The sequence below is a fragment of the Panulirus ornatus genome, chromosome 2 (assembly GCF_036320965.1).
Source record: "Panulirus ornatus isolate Po-2019 chromosome 2, ASM3632096v1, whole genome shotgun sequence".
In the NCBI taxonomy this organism is placed as follows: Eukaryota; Metazoa; Arthropoda; class Malacostraca; order Decapoda; family Palinuridae; genus Panulirus; species Panulirus ornatus.
In genome coordinates, this window is record NC_092225.1 from 18,433,739 (window position 1) to 18,456,644 (window position 22,906).

Genomic DNA, 22,906 nt, shown 5'->3' on the forward strand with positions numbered 1-22,906 from the left:
ATTTTCAAGAGAGAGAAATCTTCTCCTTGAACAATGTAAACTGAAGAAAATATTGATGAATTTAATCCTACTGCTTTTGATATGTCAAAACTGGTTTACATTTAACCATGGTTGCTGTCTGATATGTCAAAACTAGTTTATATCTAACATGGTAAATCACCTAACGGAAGGCTACATGAGCTTTGCTAAATACAGAACTGTGATATAAAAGAAATTTAATGTAGAACTTGTTAATCCTAACCACGACCACATATTGTGCCTATCATCGTGTCGGTAATCAACAGGTATAGTGCTGGAAGATAAGCAAGTGAAGAATGATTCTACGGCTGAATATTCCATACTGTACAGGAAAAAATGAAAACTTATTTTCACATCATAACATATTTTATGTCGTTTCGATAAGAAAAAAGATCTTTAATCATTCATTTTTCTTTACTCCATTTACTGTACCATTTTCGATGACCAAGTTGATCATTCCAAAAAGAATGTTCGAAATACTGGAAAAAAAGATATTGAAAATAGTTGTTAGAGATGCGACAGGCCTTAGCCTAGTGTGGGTAGTTTGATCCTCAAACAGACCGTGGTCAGCCCTACGACCCTCTACGATGTTATGAAGGACCGGTTGTCCTCTGTGTTGTGTCACCCGCTCACATGACAGAGAGAGAGAGAGAGAGAGAGAGAGAGAGAGAGAGAGAGAACCGCACCTGCTCCCGTGTCGGATGTTGTCTCCACATCCTCCCCAGCGCCAAGCCCTCAGGTGATCTTCACCGTCGCCGTCTTCGTCGGAGGAGACGTAGCCGCAGGAGCAGTGGGTGAGGCGCCCCTGTGCACACGCGCGGGACACCACGTGAGTCACCGACGCCGAGGACAGCGCCTGCAGGAAGGCTGTCTCCCGGAACACTGGTTGGAAGAGGGATGGAGGTCGTCAAAGTCACACTGTGAATTTTGTGGGTAAATGATAATGTGAAGCTATAGCAACATCTGTGGCGCAGAGAAACTCACAGAAACGGAAATATTGCTGAGACAGATACGAAGAATACCTTTTGTACATATAATCTGAAATCAAGTAAAATTCTCAGTAACAGAATCACGATAGAATATAATAAAGTAAGGCTAGATGCAGCTAACTGAATACTAAAGTTTATCAGCTAAAAACTGTAAAAAAAAAGAATATTTGAAAATGGAGTTTGAGTATTTATCATTTGTCGAAACTTTCAAACAATTTACCAGCACTTAGATAATTTTAGTACACAGAAAATTAACCATCAAGTATTTCCTTAAATCATGACTTTATGAACAAGAACTGTGTTCACAGTTGAGTGCACAGCTGAAGAAGATCTAGTTGTGACTGAAGTAAATACAAGAACCTTGACCTTATCCTAGAATTTGAATCCTTCCATCTTTAACATGACCTTTGATATCTTCTTCCGCGTTTCAACAGCTGCTCTACTAGCGTACACGAACTCTGACCTTATGTCACAGCTTGAATCCTTCCCCTCTTACCATGACCTTTGACCTATAGTTTCACATTTTCCCTGACCTTCCGTCACCTGTCGCAATACCCAGTCAGTCAAATCGTTCGCAGCGACGCGGACGATGAAATGCTTTCGACCAGAATGTATCTTAACTCACCGCTACGGCAGGCACCTCACCTCTCCTCATAATCTTGCGCCTTGTCTTCCCTAAGGAGCAGTTCCACCGCTCGTACCGCATGAGGTTCTGGCAATGACGCACTCCCTTCCAGGCCGCCTCCACCAGCACGCCGGCCACTTCAGCAGACTGCCTGCAGGGCTTGCGTCCGCGCCCGTGGACGCCAACGCGCTCGCATAGCTGGTGATGTGAAGGCAAGGGATGAGAGGCTGGAGAAGCACGAGGTTATCAAGGACGGGCAGTACGACGGATGAATCAGTACTGTGTCCTGCTCTCAAGCAGAGAGAGAGAGAGAGAGAGAGAGAGAGAGAGAGAGAGAGAGAGAGAGAGAGAGAGATAAGCAATGGGTGATATCGAAAGAGAGAGGGACACAGAAAAAAGAGAATTACATAAGATAGTAGAGATGGATACAATGAAAGAGAGAGAGAGAGAGAGAGAGAGAGAGAGAGAGAGAGAGAGAGAGAGAGAGAGAGAGAGAGAGAGAGAGCTCGAGAGATGGAGAAATGGAGGTAGAGAGTCGTAATCACTCCACAGTACGCAATCTCTGTCTGTCTGTCTCTCACTCTGATATGGTCACACAGAAGACTGTGTCACCATATCAGCCAAGGATAATGCCACTTACCGTCCGCAGGTCTTTGCCCGTCAAGTTGACGGAGGAAGGTGCTTGATGTGAGGAGGACTGGATCCAGTTTGCGTCGACTGGACACTCTGGAAAATGAGAAAGAGAGCATATAGTAATCCTCTGACACACTGGTGATCTGGGGCACATTTCCTTGACACAATGGTGATTGGGGGCACATTTCTAAGAAATCCATATGAATACGCTGTTCTGATAAGACCTCAAACTGTAGAATCAAGAGCTGATGTCGACCTGAAATATTCAGTCTACCCTAGATGAGAAACAAAACAGAGTTACCTACGTGGAAATCCCTAAAATTTAGATCGAGAAAATCTCACCCTAGTCCAATTTCTCTGGGAATACATATAACACAGAGAGCTCCATTTTGTTCCAGCCAGGACACACCTCTGGACCCTCAGGAGGAAATATGGCTACTCAAGGTCAGCCTCCTGCCTCCGCCTTCAATCCTGAACGCTACGACACGTCTGATCTGCCCAACTGAACTACGGATGACCGTATACAGCCTTGAACTGGGGCTGCTGAACTAATCAGGACGATCAAAAATCACCACCATCACCGTCACCCCATCATCACTGGAGCTGCCGCTGAGTTCAGAATCCAGCTTCGTCTCCCCCACAGTATAGCTGGCTTCTTATACCGGAGGGGTTCACGCACAGACGAGGAGACTCGCTTAGCCCCCCCCTTGCCACTATATAAGGAGGGGCAATTTAATGCTCTACTGTTCCAATCAGTCCAATATGACTTAAGGGCAATATGAATTCGCTTCTTCCAATCAGTCCATATGACTATTGCAAGGATCTGCAAGGCGTCCGAATTCAAAGATAATCTTTGCCTTCACCATGTGCATGTTCTCTCCATCGCACTAGCATTGCCATATGGAAGCACAGACTCTGAGCTGAGTGATTGGTTACATACGAATAAAATACGAGGGAGGTAGCTAGAAATCTCTCACAAGAAGACCTTACTAGCGACCCCAACATCATACGATCCAGTTTGGAGAACACGAAACCAGTGATCTTAGAAGTTTTCTTGATGCGAGAAGTTTCATCATCCCTTAACATGCAGGTGACTTCATCACCCTCAACCTTTACAACCAAGAAGGAGTTCCCAGTCGAGGAGAAGTCGACTGCATGGGACGTAACTCATGAGTGATGGGGAAGATTCCATTCCATTAGGCTTGCTACGTTTGCGTCTGCCTAACGCAATTCCATACCCATCCTTTGCATCAGCCAATTGGATGGGTCATATTCATTGTAGGGGTGGCAAGGTGACGGCGTTAATCACCCTGGTACTTCATAAGCCTAAACCTCGACCAGCACATCAACCAGTCATCACTTGCACTGTCCAGCCTCTTTCATGGCAGCGGATGTAAACATCGCACAAGATCACGAGTCCGACATCTTGACTGAAGATGGAATGGATTTCCTGAAATATTGCAATTTCATCCGTCCATTGTTGTGAACTTTTAGATTATAAAACTTAACGAAAGGTGACTTGCAGTCTCTCACAACTGGTCAGTTAACGCGATTATGAGCATTATTGAGCACACAATTAAGAAGCCCATTGATGTGAGATATGCACTAATCCTGAACAATACATGTAAGAAAGAGAACATACGACCCAAATTATTGTTAACATTATTATCATCACTATCACTCCGACTATTACTCTTATCGTTATCATTATTATGATTATTATTATCATTTATCATGCAAAACCCTACGAGCCCCTTATGCGGTTCATGCAACTTCGAGGTTAGGTTACAACTAGGAGTAAGAACAAGAAAATAGATATATTGGAAGATGAATGTTCCTTTAAGTTCCGGGTACGTGCGTGAATTCATGGTCAGCAACGCTATCCATTACATTACAGAATTTCGATATATATATATATATATATATATATATATATATATATATATATATATATATATATATATATATCTTTCTTTTCTTCATACTATTCGCCATTTCCCGCGTCAGCGAGGTAGCGTTAAGAACAAAGGAATGGGCCTTTGAGGGAATATCCTCACCTGGCCCTCTTCTCTGTTCCTTCTTTTGGAAAATTAAAAAAAAAGAGAGGGGAGGATTTCCAGCCACCCGCTCCCTCCCCTCTTAGTCGCCTTCTACGACACGCAGGGAATACGTGGGAAGTATTCTTTCTCCCCTATTCCCAGGGATAATATCTATATCTATATATATATATATATATATATATATATATATATATATATATATATATCAAGCTTCCTGCTGGTCTACGTTCAGCGTCAATCGAGTACCACTTCTGCAGCGTCGATGGTCAACCGCCGAGTTCAACGACTGTGCCCCGGACGACTCAAGAACGACCCCACACATGTCCCGTGGTTTGTACCTTGGCCCTCACCAGCGGGGTTGGGTATCGTGGCGACCCATAGCAACGACAGGGGACAACACTCAAGACAGTGTCGTACATAATGAGTTACAGCTCGAGTTTCGGCGTCGGAGGAGGAAGAGGAGGAGGAGGAGGAGGAGGAGGAGGAGGAGGAGGTGGTGGTGGTGTGCGACAGAAGAACAGGCTATGTTGTCTTGAGACACAATCAGCGTCGGCGTTATGGTCTCGTGACGTATTATCTGTCCCTCTCTTATGGCGTGAAATCTCTCCTTTCTTCTGATGGCCGGGGAATGTGAGACGATTGATCCCATTCTCTACTGCTGTAGGGGTAGCTATCATCATCTCTCACTCTCTTCTTACGTACAAGGAAGATGAATCAATGGCACAGATCCTTCAGGTTCGTTAGAACATACCGTGAACTTAAAAAGGACACGTTCGACCCCAAGGACGTTCCCTTAAAGATGATACGGTAAGGAACCTCGTATGTCAATCTTCCATCGCACATCCAACCCTGGAGAACACCTAGGTGTCTTTATGAAACCTAACCATAATCATGACAGTCTTGTTTCCCTTGCCGATACATCTTCCTCTTCTACCCTCTCCTTATGGCGCTTACTTTGGTTAGGTAAGGGATCGAAGCCAGTCCTCCCTACCACTACATAGACATGTCGTGCATTCGGTTGTCCAGACCGGCGTATTGAAGGCTCTAAGCCCATTTAAACTTATGAGCAGTGCAATGTGTGTATGTGTGCGTGTGTGCTTCAAAGCGCTCTCAGCAATTCGGAAGTAGAATACAATTTGTAAACATAAGGCCTGGGAGAGTAATTCTTCATTTTCTTTTCTCATTTCATTGGCCAAGAGCCATTCTATCTCAAATATCCGCTCTTTTCTTTGCAGTACCAACCATTTTGTGACGTTGCATTTGTTCGACTTGCAAACAGAGAGCGAAAGAGTAGATCGAAAAGTTCAAAGTATTCGATGCTGATTCAGAATACAGTTTTGTCCTTTTATAAATCTTATTGTTGATGTCCAGAAGATGACCGCCAGTACCGTCTGGCAAGATGAGTAACTTTATCAGTGAATTCTAAAGAAACTGGATCGTGGTAACTACCAATCACCAGCCCAGGACTACAAGGGCTTGACGAAGGCAAGAGGTGTTACGAAGTGGTTTCGATCCTCCTTAACTTTTGAATGTGGGAGAGATGGTGGGGATGGTAAGTCCTCCTCCTTATGACTCTGAGGTTAGGGGTGAGTGAGGGAGAAGTGAAGAATAAGGGGACCGATTACTTTGATCTCTCTCCTCTGGTGGTAATGACAATGAGTTGTGGGATACGCTTCTGTGGAAGGTGGAGAACCATTTAGAACCATCTAAGGATGAGTCCTTCCATTTACAGTCAGTTGTCTGAGAACCACAGTACGTGATGCATTCAAAATTAGGAGCACTATGAATATATTGTTTCACAGGTTTAGTAACTGCGAAGTCCTTGGTTTCAAAACCATTCTGTCATTCTCGAAATGAAAATAGACATGGGATCAACACTGTTATGATGATCAACCCAGTTTCAGGGGGGCTAAATATAGAGTAAAGTATACGTATCGAACATACATTCTCTTCACTACATATTGCAAGATGGCGACGAGTAGTTCAGCCGTCATGAACAAGCAAGTCTTTGTTTGGTTACGACATCAACCGGTCGTTAGCATCGCGCACAAGATGTCTTTCCCTGTTTATAAGAGGGTCATTGTTTACAGTCCAAGGTGTGTGTGTGTGTGTGTGTGTGTGTGTGTGTGTGTGTGTTTACACTGAGAAACACATACTGGAAACCCTATGGTTAACTGCAATAGGAATTGAATTTGATTCTATCTTAATCTAGCAAGTATTTCTGGTGCGTCAGTGGAGGAAAAGGTTGGGGTCAAGTTGAATATGATGAAACATGAAATTGCTAACTTATCGTATAAGACGATTCGATGATATGTTATCTAGTGGAAGCCGCTAACAGTAGGGCAGCGATGTTAAACTATAAGATATGCGGGTCTTCTCAGGCCACTGGGTGTAATAAAGACGAGACTCAGCTTATAATTTCATTGGTAAAATCAGCCGCTTGCTAACTCCCAGGTTTACTGAGCCTCATGTAAACAATGTCTTCTCTTCTCATCCCCATCTGCTTGCTTAATAGGCTTTTAATAATTACTAGAAGAAACAGCCCAAAAATTTGTTGAAGGCTCTCACGTACACACTGTGCACTGTCTAACTAGAAACACGTGAATTCTATGACCTAACTTGAGCTACTGCTACAATTCTATCTTAGTGTCATAAAGTTCCAGTAACTATACACAAATTATTGTCCCACACAGTGCTTTACTTAGAAATACTCTCACTTACCTCTGACTGCCTCAGACTTGGCTTATAAAAAGATAACTCTAAAGCCAAGTTCAGGTCACACATATGCCACGTTGGATAGACATTCACCCTCAATGGTCTCCCGTCCACACATCATTTCATCTCCTACATAAGAACATGTCATTACCGGTTCTTGAAATTACTCCTACAGACAGGTTATCACTACTGATATACTCCTGCTTATGATTAATCACTAACTATTACTGCCATACAATGATCATCCCCGATGATGGTACATCACACCAGTTGTCTCGCAGTACACTGTATCACCTACAACTGACCCTATTCACACACAACAACTATCCCAACCATCTTACCGTCCAGTACATCTTATAGACCTCCCACTCACAACCAATAACACGTACAACAACACACGTCACAATCATCCCCGAGTAATTCGTCCGACTCACAACTACACCTATGTAACATCAATATAACAAGGGGCTTCTTTTACAATCTCATATCCACCTAGATTTTAATTCCATACGACCATTTCCCAGCAGAGTATATGTCTTTAACTAATATTTCTTTAAAAAGGATATTAAAGCAATCTTCTCCCCCATTTCGTACAAATACGATTTTCATCTTATTTCATATCGAATTCCTCATCTACAAAAATTTGCAGTAACTGCTTATTCTTACTGCAGCGCGTAACACCAAAAGGAACATCCACCATCCATGATAGTGCAACCGTCACCAGGTATGCTGCATTAACCACTATCATCCCCACGTACGATAAAAACCCAGTTACCACCTAGAGTAGCGTAACGCTGATAACAACCACGTACAACACAACCCTCATAACCACTTTCATGGACATGCAACACTGTCCTATCAGAAACTACTCCTACATACAACACTCCCTTCACAACCACACGCACGTCAAAGACATCTCTCACAACCATCCCACGTACATCACAACCCACTGGAAGTGGTCACACCACCTACCCGCAGTAGCCATAGCAGACGGCAGGACTCACGAGGATAAGAAGAGCGATCGCCAGGTGGATGTCTTCGACCTTCATCATTTTGAGGCTTTACATTGTCCTGGGTGAGAACACGAGAGATATTAGTCACAATGCTCCGCCAGATATGATCGTCCTCACTGTGCATCTCTCTCTCTCTCTCTCTCTCTCTCTCTCTCTCTCTCTCTCTCTCTCTCTACAGCATCACTTGACAGTACGTCATCGTATCTATTGAAAGTATTCAAATGACCTTCTCCACCATGCCATAAGACGGTCAATCTATATTGCTCTTGGTCTGGCAGTCGTGTACCGTTACTGAGAGCAGAAAACATCTTCGATCTAGTGTAAATCACTCGTACTATGCCAAGCTTAATGGGACAAGCTATTACTGAACGAAGGTCAACTGACTTTCACTGTATATCATTGTATTTGACATCATTCCCAGAAACTGTCTTTTGTGTTTCAATATATTCAACTACACTGACCTGTCCTCTTATCATCTATCAACAAATTCAACTACATTTGCTTGTATCATCATTGCGTTTCACTGTATTAAACTATATTTACCAATATTCTCACTGTATTCCACTATATTCACCAGTATTCTCACTGTATTCCACTGTATTCAGCTACGTGTGCCTACCGTCCAAAAAAAACGAGACAGAAGACTCAACCTTAATCGTGTTAAGGGGAATTATGGACACACTTGCCTGTTTCTGTACTCGGTTCATTTATGAGGGAAACTTAACCTTCGGCATCAGTTAAGAGCATTACGAGATCGCCTGCTCTTCCCCACCTTTTATATAGATTCGATGCTTAAGCTCCTCCACAGTTGAAGCCAGAAACACTAGTAACTCCTGCTCAGTCCCAACAAACGATTAAACTCCACCTTTACGATCAGAAGTTCACTTCACACCGGCATCAGACTTCATAATCAGGCTCTAAGATCAGCGATTTGCCACTCACAGCAAAGGCTTAAACTCCTCGACCACTTCCTACCATCGGGATCAGGCATTCATCACTCAGAGCCAAGGTTCAGAGTTCGCCAGCAGCGGTGGCGGCAGCAGCAGCAGCAGCTCGAACCTACGGAAATGACGAGGAACTTTGTCTTTCATGTCAACAGAGGGAGTGTGTACACACACACACACATTACCACGAGAGGAGACTGACCCCACCTATCAAGGTACTGGACACTTTCTTGTATGTGGTGGGTGTGTGTGTGTGTGTGTGTGTGTGTGTGTGTGTGTGTGTGTGTGTAGCAGGCACCTAATCACCGTATCACACAGTAATTCATGATGACTTTAGCCCTTCCATCACGCTACTGGTGGGCGGGTTTACAAATCGGTGTGTGACCGTAAAAATGATAATGCTTGAGAGATGTCGGGATTGTAGTTCATAAAAGATGACAAGACGACATAATGAAAACACATCAATATCCAGACGAACGTACGCACTTCATTGCACTGTGATACAAATGTATTTCTTTTACCCTAGGCGAACCGAATGACACAATTCCTCATCCATTCACGCATTTCATAAGAAGCACTATTCGGCAAACCACAGCCTTACAAAAGCCTCCGCTTTTCTACAGATGTTCAACAGTAATATTCAAAACAACAGAGGACCCAGGAGAAGGGTTGCGTGACGCCCACACTTGGTTCCGACACCTCGGCTAGCCAGCTCACTACACCAACGAGAAATACTCGGGATTTTACGACAGTCTTCACACTTCCCATAATTCACCCACGGATGATAAATCCCCAGAGACCAACTCCTGCCTGATTGGTCGAGGCTGTGGAGTTCTCCTCTCGCTCTCGGCCAATGAGGTCTCACGTGCGTAATGTATGACCAACCACGGTCCATATCGCTGTTTGCCGACTTAAGAACCGCAGCTGATAGACATTTCACGGCAACAAGTTGCCTGATGTATTAGGAAAATGTAAGATTCCCGCACCTCACTGCTCGCAAAGTATACTGTCAGGGTTGTGTGTATTTACCCATCCATTTACGAAACTGAAAATAAAATGCTTCTCATGTCAAGTTGATTAAACATTGCATAACGTGGAAGGATAATACACAGAGCTGTGGTGTATATCTAAACTTCCTGTTGCGCAGTTATGTGACAAATCTTCGTCATATGTCAAGCATTCTATACGATCGATGATGTGTATACTGACTGCACGGTAGGTCAGTGAATCTATATGTACGAATATGTTATTCTCTGCCAGGCAAAAGATACACATCATCTCTTCCTCTGAAAAAGAAAATCTGTGTGGAAGATATACTCTTTGCGTTTCTTGTAAAAGTTCTGCTCTCTCTATGAGGTTATACTAAATTACAGAATAAGAATAAGGTATATATATATATATATATATATATATATATATATATATATATATATATATATATATGTGTCGGAGGTGGAGGGAACGAGGAGAAGAGGGAGACCAAATTGGAGGTGGAAAGATGGAGTGAAAAAGATTTTGTGTGATCGGGGCCTGAACATGCAGGAGGGTGAAAGGAGGGCAAGAAATAGAGTGAATTGGAGTCATGTGGTATACAGGGGTTGACGTGCTGTCAGTGGATTGAAGCAAGGCATGTGAAGCGTCTGGGGTAAACCATGGAAAGCTGTGTAGGTATGTATATTTGCGTGTGTGGACGTGTGTATGTACATGTGTATGGGGGGGGGGGGGGGGCATTTCTTTCGTCTGTTTCCTTGCGCTACCTCGCAGACGCGGGAGACAGCGACAGAGTATAAAAAAAAAAAAAATAATAATATATATATATACTTTTTTCTCTGTCCCATAAGTCCATTCTGTATTCATGAGGGTCATACTACGCTGAAAGCCGGCCACGTCCACTGGTCGCGACCAAAGCCAATACAATTAGTGATATGTGGGCGTGTACGAGTAGAGAGTGTAGGGCAATTTAGCAGTAAGTGCTCAGTGTCTTCGTTATGATGACCGTGGGTGTGTCATACGGCCATGGGTGTGTCATATAGCCAAGAGTATGTGACCACTGGTTTGCGACACGACCATGGGCCTAGAATGCAATTAACAGGACCACAACCACGACATATAACAATGCTTTCTGGTATACGTGTGACCATACAACCCAAGTACATAACCATGAATTATGAGACACGTATACCAAAGTATGTCACGTAAATGGTAGGGTCTAGATATGGGAGGATCAGTACATTAGCTGCCTGGGGCGACCCCCTGACGATATCTTTCCAAGTGCATTAAGATCAGCTTGGCCAAGGGCACCACAGAGGTATATGGACGCGACACGGGGACATCACGCAGAGCACCGGCCGATGTGTGTGGGAGGTTGTAGCTGCCATTCGTTCGAAGATTTCCCGCATAGATTTTGTCTCGGAGAAAGGAAGACGTACCCTATGCACTACAGGCACAATGGGAAGAAGAAAATCTCGGAAAATGCTGATGGTGGAGTGTGTGTGTGTGTGTGTGTGTGTGTGTGTGTTGTGTAAAGAGGAAGGAGGAGGAGGGGCGAGATATGCTAACCCCAAAGGACCTAAATGTATCTCTGTGGCATCACTGGTCTTAGTAAAGATCTCGAGAGATGGGTAATCTGCATCGTAATACGTAAGATAATCTTGAAGTGGAATTTCATCAGAGATAAAAGCCTCACTGGCGATGTGAAAGATACATCTTACCCACGTAGCGATGATGTCGCTCAGTTAGCTTTGTTTACCAATCAGTTGTCTCGGTCTTGCTTCCAATGTACCGTATCTATTGTGTCTGGGAACCCGGTGGATCAATCTGGGTGAACCAGGAATGTTGTGATCTGATCACAGAGCTCGGGGCATGTGTCTGCGATACGGCCCTGCCCACCAGGGTGTGTGTGTGTGTGTGTGTGTGTGTGTGTGTGTGTGTAGCCATGCTATTGAGGCGGAGCGCAGGAATGAAACCCGAGGCAGAATTGTCGCTCTGGTCTCTGACGTACTTTTTTTTTTTCCGCGTGAATCACAGAGTCTAACAGGAGAGCAGACGCCACAACACATCAAGAGTGTTTACATTACAGAGACTGGACACGGGAATTACGTAAGGGAAAGGAATTTCAACAGATGACCAGCAAGTATATACGTACCTAACGACGGGAACAATGATAACGAAGTTGTTTGGTCCTAAAGAATCCATTGGCACAAACTATACGTCACCACGAACATGTGATGTTGAAGGACATCACAAAGGGGAGCGTCATATGGATGGAGAGGAGGAGCAGCCTTAAACCCCGGCAGGGAAACGTCCACTTGTAGTTTCGTGGAAGAAGCTGTGTGAGAAACATTACATCTGGGGATAGTGTTAACAAGGGGTTGGATGGGGCGTTTCAGATCAGGGAGGAGCAGCGTCCGGGGGAGAGAGAGAGAGAGAGAGAGAGAGAGAGAGAGAGAGAGAGAGAGAGAGAGAGAGAGAGAGAGAGAGAGAGACCCTGTGATATACGATACCCTTGTCGCTAGCGCTTTATGAGTCTGACTCTGGTATATGCGGTGAAATGCCAGTGAATAACACTGGTGACGAGGCACAACTAGGAAGAAGACGTAATGGTGTGCCATTGACCCACCAAATGGTAATTAGGCTTCGTTGTGTTGTCCATACTTTCCTCGATGATCACCTGGTTCACTCACGTAGTATAAATAATTTGGTTTTCTTTATGATCTACAAATTTGCAATCACATTTCAGGAATAACAGGCACAGTCCTTACAAGTAGAAGTCTAGTCTCGAAAAATGAGTATGTCGTACATTTATAACTTCTCTAATAAGACGATCGAACTGGGAATGAAAAAGAAAAGAAAATCCCTTCCAATTCCCCTCGTAGAAATGTTCCTGAAAGCGGTCAAGCTCTAGAATGTCAGAACGCTAGGTGTTCGAAGCTGAAAACAGGGCGGGTTTACCAGCGAGACGAAACGACAACCGGGCCCTCCGCCCACTCTTGTTAATTCACAACCGAGCGAGAAAAACATACTTCCTCACCCCCAGGACACCTGGCACGGGAAGGCTGAAGGAGTAATAATTAGTGATAATGGTAAAGGTAAAGAGTAACCAAGTTACGGCAACCTGCAAGGGGACAGAAGGAGCGAGTTTCTGATGTTGGTGCAGCTCTCTCTCTCTCTCTCTCTCTCTCTCTCTCTCTCTCTCTCTCTCTCTCTCTCTCTCTCTCTCTCTCTCTGTGTGTGTGTGTGTGTGTGTGTGTGTGTGTGTGTGTGCGCGTCGGTCATTTTCTCTGTATATACGTTGTGCGTCCGTCAGTTTTCCTTTGTGTACGAGTGTGCAATGGATGTGCCCTGCTCGACCACACGCTATAAACACTGAAACCAAAACAGTTCTAATGAAGGTTCGGATCTTACTTAAAGGGAGTCTCAGCTCAGCTGCTGCTGAGTGCCTTCAGATGTAACTCCCCATCACTGCGTATTACCCTATGGCCATAAATATCTTATAAAACTATAAGATTGATTTTCAATCACTTGTAATAAACAAAAGCATCACTTCTAAATCGAAATACATGATTTCACCGATTGGAAGATACATTCTAACAAGTCATTCTCATAGTTGGCAATAGGTAGCAAATCCCACAACTCATAATAATGATGATTATGAAAGTATCAATAATGATAATGATGATAAATGCTTTACTAGGTGTCTTTTTGTGTTTCTGTATCCACAATTTGTGGCTGCATGAGCCTGCGTCACATGCACATTAACAAACGCACGCTCAAGTGCATATACGTCAGCGGGTGTGGAGGTGGTTCAGACACAGACGTGCAAGCGCATGCGGAAGCACTCAAGCAGCAATACCAAAATAGGTTTTGTTCGATGAAGTAACAGGAGTCATTTGTAAGCCCCAGTCTATGCATAATTCCGAGACAATTTCCCCAAGTGAAGGTTAAAACTCACCGTAGTAATTCACAACAATGGATTTGTTAGATATATTACCCTGGGGAAAGAGAGAGAGGGAGAATACTGCCCACGTATCCGTTGTGTGTTATAGAAGACGACTTAAGATGGATGGTGGGTAAACGGCGAGCTGGATATCTTCTTCTTCTGTATTATCACATTTAGATGTCGAAACAAGGTAGAGAGCCAATCGAGGATTCTAAACCTTTAAGGCTCAGTTGTTTATTCCTGATGTTACGTACCTAAAGCAGGAAAGACGAGAGGGTATACGAGTGAATCTACCTCGCAGTCAACTCAAAGGTTTTCACAAGATATTGGTAGAACAACAGAATTTTTTTTGAGAAGTGTTCATGATGTGGTTATCATCACTGTTTCATGCCACGTATGATCACCTCTCTCTCTCTCTCTCACATGTATCCTGTGGAACCTATCAGTGATTAAAGCATCCATAGATGATATTGTTGTTTCTAGTAAGTCGGATACATGATTTGAACTTGGATGAAGCAATCTATCGTATTTTACACAACACACACATACCTTCCTCAAGGCCTGACACTCTAACACCCACCTACCACAACACTTACACATAGACCTCCTTATACGAGTAATGGCACCCCGGATATACACCTTAGCCAGTGTTGGCACACCCATGAACGAGCTGTCATTGACAAGAGTTCGTGCCAACCTTACTATGGTCGAATCTTCACACGTACTCAGGTCTGATACCAATGAACCACCACATGTTCTTTACCCTCTTGTGGATCTGAGGCATCTCATTGTCTTTCCATATAGATGAAGTCGCCCAGAATTGAAACTTTACCATAGCTCTGTATGGGAACCATGCTGGTTTTTGAGCTGTTCGAGTCATCCCTTCAGTATTTATATCGAAAACGTTGGTTAGCTGCTTCTAATCTGTGTGTAAGGTACAAGAGGAGGTTTGGTAAATAGGTTTCATTAATTATCACCTTTCATAGAGTGACCCAAGTTAAAAGGTCCATCTTTCACTAACACCTTCTGTAATTCTTTGGCTTTACTTACCAGCGGGGCTACTCTGGGTGTGTGTATATATGTGTGTGTGCGTGTGTGCGTGTTGTACTGTATAGGAAGAAAGTTTCATACTCGCGTGTGTTTGTGTTCAGAGAAGAACGCATACTGCAGTGTTCTGTTCATCTTGCTTAATCACAGAAGTCAAATAACATCTCATTCAGCCTGGCAATGCTTCCAAGTCAGCCAATTGTCTCGGTTCAGTCTCTCGTTCGGTATTTCTTTACACTTCATTCATTTCTAAAAGCAATCTTTTGTTATGTAAAGTTTGGTTACGTTCGTTTGTTGCGTCAGAATAGCAAGCTGGGTAGCAGAGTGTATGAAGACAGTAATTCCACAGCTCCTCTGTTAGTTGAAAGGTATATTTCATGATTTCTATAATGCATGATAAATTCATTCGGCAGGATATGCCTTATCATGCATGTCTGATACACTTCATAAGGAAGGCACGTAAAGCGCGTTTCCTTTTGGCTGGAAGGTCCTACTGCCTGCGACAACTTGGCGGTATCGTGTGTGTCTGTCCCCTAAAGCAAGACGGTCATATACGACCCTGGGATTCGATGGTACGACCCTTGAGCAAGACGGTCAGATACGGGCTTGGAGTTCGATGGTACGACCCTTGTGCAAGACAGTACGATACGACTTTTGGGCACAACGAATCGACCCTCGACCAAGACGATGCGACCCTGGAGCAGGACGGTACGATCCCAGAGCTGGACGGTACGACCCTTGAGCACAAAGGTACAATATTTGATCATGACGGTACGACCTTGAAGCACAACGGTACACTTTTTGATGACGACGTTACGACCCTTACTTGTGGTAGCCTTGAGTTTCACCTTACCCTTAGGGGTCAGGTCGAACAACACACCATCATACCCAAGTTACAATATTCGTATTACCACAGAACCATACATCGGTGCTGTGGAGGTTCTTGCATAAGATGAGTCTACCTTAAGATTGCAATGTCTGAAAACCACTTTAGATTAAAGCGAATGAAATATATCATAATTTACGTAAACTAATATATGTATATATTGGATTAATCCTTGGCAGCAAACTGGTATGAATGTTGGCTTTTCGGTTCTTCCTGCTTCAGGATTATCGTGCTGGAGTCATTAAGACCGTCAACGTCAATCGAAAAATCTCGTACACCTTCTTCAGGTATTCAAGATAATTCTGAGACCGCTGCTCTCAAGACAGAATATGGTCATATAACCCATGGATGCTTTAAGTTCTTAATCATAATTAAACCCTGATGACCACACACACCCGAGACCCGGCGAGATGTTTAGATACAGAATGATTTTATGTAAGTACATCAGTTACCTTACAATTGAGGCAACGGGCAATTAGTAATAGACAGTAATTACGACTCTGGCCGTACTGCCGTTAACGATCAGCGATAGAAGCACAACATGTTGTCACACACGAGGACACTACTCTTTGTTTAGTGGCTCATAGGAGTCATCACTACAGAAATATAAAAATACTGTAGTTAGCCATCTAAGAAAACTGTACATATTGCTGTAAAATGATCAGAGAAAACAGACTTGGCCAATCTTCAATGCCTAACTATACTAAACTTAGCTTTCTTTCTAAAAAAGGCGTTAGGGGACACTTTTTCATTTTCTTAACGCTGTTACAGTTTTTCTACACTGACTATTCTACAAATTTCTCTAGCTATGAAAGTAATTCTTTAATGTCATACATTTTCGAAAATTTGCCCTTTTTAAGTAAGATAAACAAACTGTACATCCGTACGTGGGTCACACGCACACACCCACATCTTACGTCCACGGTGACGAGATTCTGTCTTTCACACACCTTCGACAATTCATGCTATTGAAAATTATATCCATTAGAAAACTCATTCACTAAGCTGATGAATCAATAGAACAAAAATGTCTTTATTTTCACCCATTAAGTCACCCACACACAACACGTATCCAATGTTCACAGTCACGGACCACTTCTCTACCATCCTCGCCTAAGGCACTTCTATAGAGCATATATTTTCCTCATTACACATTATGAAAAACCTGATCCTTAACTCCTACATCTAATCTACATAACTCCACGACTACTGAGAAGAATAAATTCCTAACGCTTGCTTTCCGTTTTAGATGCTATTCATTGTTTTATCCAGTTCTCGGCATGGATAATACTCGTAACATTGTCTAAAAAATTCACATAAATCGTTTATTTCTCTGTGGATACCACTCAACCAGCCATCTGTTTGTTGAAAAGGTTATGATACACATCTTTAGTAGAAGAATGGTCGAAAAATTTTGAAAGGAGTTTGAAGTTATCATTATCAACTTCTTTGAGAAAGGAGGAAGAAAATAAGGAAGAGACTTGACATAAGTGTGTGTGTGCGTCCGTGTGTGTGTGTGTGTGTGTGTGTGTGTGTGTGTGTGTGTGTGTGTGTGTAAAGATTCGCCAAGACTAAGCCTGGCACGGTCTCTTGTCAGTGATAGCCAGTGTTCGGGTGTGCCATTACTGGCACAGGTCGGGGGTTATGTGCTCTGGGTGCCATAACTGGCACAGGTCGGGTGTTGTGTGCTCAGGGTGCCATTACTGGCACAGAGTGTCTCATCTGTGCCCACAATGTTGTAGGCTCTAAGGCGGGTGTGTATGGTGTGGAAAATGTGATGAAATGTTCATCCCATAAGAAAAAGATCTATTTCATGACCCTGATGTAAAAAAGAGACTAATTACACATGGAAATATTTACTACAATACTTTCATTACTGGTAACTAAACGTAAAAGAAGATAATCAATTGGTAATTCCTTTCAGTAAATGTTTTGCAGTAAAAATGATTTCAATAAATCATTTGCATTAGAAAAAAAAAGAAATATGAATTCACTGTATTGTTAGTCTAACTGAACCACAAAAATGAGTTGAACAAAACAATGACAGGAAACTGTTTGAAGCTCCTCTCTCTCTCTCTCTCTCTCTCTCTCTCTCTCTCTCTCTCTCTCTCTCTCTCTCTCTCTCTCTCTCTCTCTTTCTCTCTCTCTCCCTCTCTAGCTTTTATACAAACACACTTCATCTCTTCTTCTTCTTCTCTCTCTCTCTCTCTCTCTCTCTCTCTCTCTCTCTCTCTCCCTCTCTCTCTCTCTCTCTATTTCTTTCTTGCATTCTGTCTGTCTTTCTGTCTGTCTCTACATAGGCACTATCCTGTTTACATGTTTGTTCACATTCAGAGCGGAATCCCCGAGAGCAACACAATGACTATTACCCAAATACAACCTTAACAACAACATGTTATTCCGGCTTTTAGGGGGGCGGCCTACGTTTAAGGGGACCGGACGTGTCTTGTTCTCTAGGCCTGGAGACATTAATATTCATAGAAACCCAGCCTTTAGTCTCTACTTGTGACGTAGGAGACGCTAAGAGGGGGTACAAGGGATAGGGAGGATTGGTGGGGGATTGGGATTGGTGGGGGATTGGGATGGGTGAGGGGAGTGGTGGGAGATTAGTGGGAAGACTGGGATAGGTGTGGGTTAGGGATGGGTGTGCGGAGTGGTTGAGATGGATGGATGGATGAATGGAACGGTTGGTGTGATTGGTTGAGATGCATCGGGAGTGGATGGGAGCCATTGAGAACTACAGTAGTTGTGGGGATTGGATAGTACGAGAAAGGATGATTGGGATCGGTTGGAATGGTTAGGGAATGGTCGGGATGGGTGCTTAGGGAATGGTCTGGTTGGGTAGGGGTCAGTTGGGAAATTTGGTTCAGATGGGATGAGTGAGGGACTGGTGGGTGATCGGCTTGGGGGACAGGTTTGGAATGGATGATACATGAATGGTGAAAATGGAAGTGGGCGCAAGACGATGAATCAAATGAGATAAATGAATGAAAGTCAGAGAAGAAGAGAGAGAGACACACATACACAAATATAGGATGAGACAGGAATGATATGACAGTAGAAAGGCTAAATATGATGGAACTACGAGTACATGGAATGATAAATGAATGAGACGAAGAGAAAGAGTCAGAGTCAGAGGAGGAGGAGGAGGAGGAGGGAAGGATTGGAACGGAGAGAGGCAGAGCGCAAGGGAGAGGAAAAACAAATGATAAGAGATGAGGAAGGCTGGCAATCTCTCCCCTTCCCTCAAGCCTCATTTGCATATCAACTCCTCCATTACTATGCTTGACGTTTAATCACGGATACCTGATTTTAATTTCAAGCTAAAATTCTTTTTTTTTCTTTCTTTTTTTTGTCCTCTTCATGAATAATCGGCCGGAGGCGATGATTGTGTAAAATGGCGAGCAAACACTGCCAGGGAAACTCAACCTCATTTTTTTTTTTTTTTTTTTGTCCCTCAGGCAAACCTGGAGAGTGAAGGCAGTGACAACACTGTAAATAATGTGTGTGTGTGTGTGTGTGTGTGTGTGTGAGAGAGAGAGAGAGAGAGAGAGAGAGAGAGAGAGAGAGAGAGAGAGAGAGAGAGAGAGAGAGAGAGAGAGAGAGAGAGAGAGAGGTGGGGTGAGAGTAATTAAGAGTGGGAGGGGGATGGAAAAAAAAAAAGATAATGTGACATAGGAGGGACGTGAAGCAGGGAAGCGATGGAAAGCCCTTTCCCTATGCAAGGCCTTGCTGGCGATCATCTGTTCTTTGGGCTATCCTCGACCTCCCTGAAGCATCTGGGAGGGCGTGACGTACGCTTTCGCTTACCAAACTTTCTCTCTCTTCACTTTTACGTTCCTCTCTTTCCCTAATGCATTAGTTGCACTGTCAGTCATTCCTCTGAAGTCGTCTGATGGAGACTTCTCCCTCTTGCCCTGTGAACAGTGGTGTTCCTCAAGGTTCCTTCTTACGGCCTTCAGTATTTCCTTTGAGGTCGTTCTGAGGGAGTGACATGTTCCTCTTGCCCTGTGAACAGAGGCGTTCCCCAGGGCTCCTTCCTGCGGTCTACCCTCTTCCCTCCCCCCATAAATGATCTGCCTTTAAATCCTTGCTCCCTCTACACTCTACAGAAGACGATTCCACACACTTCATCCCACTTTCCCCCACGTCCACATTCCAAAGCTAATTCTTTTTCTCGAACTGAACATACTTCCTCTCTTAATTTGAACTAGTCCAACACTGCATCGTGAGGAAACAGTTATGCCGCCGGATTTAACATTACAGGTATACAATGTTCACTTATATCTCTCTTTTTTTTCTGAATCTCGATTTGTTAATGTCAGTGACTTCTAGGCTAGACTGGAGTCTTCAAAGAAAGTAAGTCTTACGACACCAGAGTACCCGACAAACACACCTCCTCGAGGGTGATACATCCTACGACAACACGACATGTCGCGCAGACTCGTCTATCTTCTCCAACTTAGAAATGATGTCACTGAGAGACAGCGTAGTATCCACGTGGAAACAAAAAATATCTGATACGTCTATGAGAAAAGACATTTCATTTTGCTCAAAGAGACAACTGTGGATATGTGGAGGCGGTTAAACTGAGATGTGTACGTGTAATTACCTATTTATTGCGGTGTAAACGAGTGTGTGTGTGTGTGTGTGTGTGTGTGTGTGTGTGTGTGTGTGTGTGTGTGTGTGTTATCCTACTTTAAGCAAATGCGGAAACGTTCGATGCTCATAACAAATAATAGCGAAGCTGACACCATCTTGATAATGACCTTTTAAGTACGACATCTTTTCGTACACTATCTCTGGCGAATCCCGACCACTGTTCTATCCAGAGGAAGAGACAAGAGAACATTAATCATTCAACTGTTGTGTCCAGGGTCTACATTCTCACAAAAAAAACGGAAAACATGTGCGACCTCATCAACCTGAGCAGAGACTAATTAACCTGACTTAACCGAATTACATTTCGTCCGACCCTGAGAAAGTAGATTACATAAGAACGGGGAGGTCTGATTACATAATAGAAAGTAAAGAATTGAATTTCCTCTGTTCATACTGATGTATACTGCTGCCATACTGATGTATTCTGATGCCATACTAATGTATCCTGCTATCATACTGATGTATACTGCTGCCATACTGATGTATTCTGATGCCATACTAATGTATACTGCTATCATACTGATGTATACTGCTGCCATACTGATGTAGTACATTATAGAGACATCATTATTCAGAATGTACTTATTGTGTACTTGTTTGGTCATACGCACGAATGGGATTCTCGAAACTTCTTTGGTATCTAGTTTACATATTCAACCGTCGACGGCTCCAGTCACGGACAAAATCCTCATCGAGGCCTGGTCTTAAATGATATAACTATGATGAAGTATTCATGTGTCCGTTTTGTATACGGCGAAATGTAACATGGCGTGTATACGCTGACGTAACATGACGTGTATACGCTGACGTAACATGGCGTGTATCATTACTGTACGTACAGATCAATGTTTAGTTAGAAATTATTCATTTTTCATGATGGTATGATGAAATCTACCTATACGTTGATACAATCATTTGATGATTTCATATGTTCACGTTAAGTAATAACTGCTTGCGTCATGAGTACGTATATGTGGGTGATGATAACATAACACATAATGACTGACACACATGTCGTGGTGACATGTATAAACGCTGATGTATTCCTGGCTGGATATGTGTAAGATAACACCTCTCATGGCACAAGACACATGTGAACACAGTCATGTATGAATGATGATGATATGACTACACAGCAATATTCCCCATGACAATATTGCTCCCAGGGTGGAGAGTGTGACGACACGAAGAAATGATGAAAGAATTCTCATTCGAGAGGAACATCTTGCTGCAAGATACGACGGTGAACCAATTTCTCAGAACCATTTTGACACCAACGCGTTAATCATCGTCAACTACCAACGCAAGTACCAACTACCAATGTGCCTAATGAGTGAATAACCATCATTAAACATAATGATTATCACTCGGCTACTACTTAAACCGAAGGGGAAATTGATGATAGCAGTTCTTGATTAACTTTTCGTCTGAAGCTGAATACTGGAAGTACGAACGACATAGTGGTAGGAAACAACGCTCCTCGACCCATTCGGTCAACAAACATCACACTGCATTTGATCAAGTCTCGTGAATATCATTAATTACTTAATGACTCTGCTTTCGGCTCATTTACATGGAGGTAATTACACGTGTCTCATTAAGTGGTAATTGAAGCCTTTTAATTGCAGACCTTTATATATCATGGTCAGGGCTTGATCACGGGAATTTTATCGTTGGAAATAATCTGTAATTAAAGAGACATTATTATTTGATTATCGGGATGCAAACGATTCTTCAGATGACGGGGTAAAAAGGAACACGACATTACTTCAGCTCTGGAATCACATACGAATTAGATGATTCTGAGATTCAGATTTTATATGAGATCACAGTACTGTACCCAGGCTCCATGTTCTATTTCTCTTTATCAATGGTACACGACTCCCTTGTAGACTACTGCCTATGCCATCACGTATTCCTCTTGTACAGCCAACACACCGAGGCCAGTTGACATATATACAACTTACTGGAGCACCATGCACAAAATGATTACGAGTTTACCATCAGGTTTGCTTATAAATGACCAAATAAAATAAATGTGGTCTTTCTTTTTCCTGAGGAAATTATGATAAATGGCTAGTGGGGTTCCACACTCTGTCTGTGTCTCTCTGGTGTTCATTGTATATCGGTGATAAATGGTTCACTTCTGGAGGAGGTCTTGTGGTCGTCCATGTTTATCCTGAACGAAAATGTTGTTCACTCGAGGCCCATGTGTCATCCTCAGTCATGTTCAGCTTCCCTCTCCAGCATCTCCTCCTCCTCTTCTTCTTCTTTCCACTTCCTGACGTCTCGTCTCCGCTCACTCGCATCCCTTCTTCCCATTTTTTTTCGACTGCTGTCTCCTTTCCTCCTCTCCTATCTTTTTTCTCACCTCT

The 22,906-nt window shown here is 43.2% G+C and overlaps 1 protein-coding gene across 4 annotated transcripts in view; it reads right to left on the reverse strand.

Moving 5' to 3' along the window:
* Positions 1–22,906, reverse strand: part of LOC139753802 (protein Wnt-9a-like) — a 99,726-nt gene that overhangs the window by 4,076 nt on the left and 72,744 nt on the right. For 3 of the 4 annotated variants that reach the window (XR_011713777.1, XM_071670682.1, XM_071670694.1), the window contains 4 exons: positions 8,013–8,111; positions 2,273–2,358; positions 1,653–1,830; positions 705–900 (listed from right to left, as the gene is read on the reverse strand). Coding sequence is in view for 3 of the 4 variants with exons in the window: in XM_071670682.1 (XP_071526783.1) it covers positions 705–900; positions 1,653–1,830; positions 2,273–2,358; positions 8,013–8,025 (473 nt within the window). In the remaining variant the exon portion in view is untranslated. The remainder of the gene's footprint in view (positions 1–704; positions 901–1,652; positions 1,831–2,272; positions 2,359–8,012; positions 8,112–22,906) is intronic. The other variant, XM_071670703.1, reaches the window with a different exon arrangement.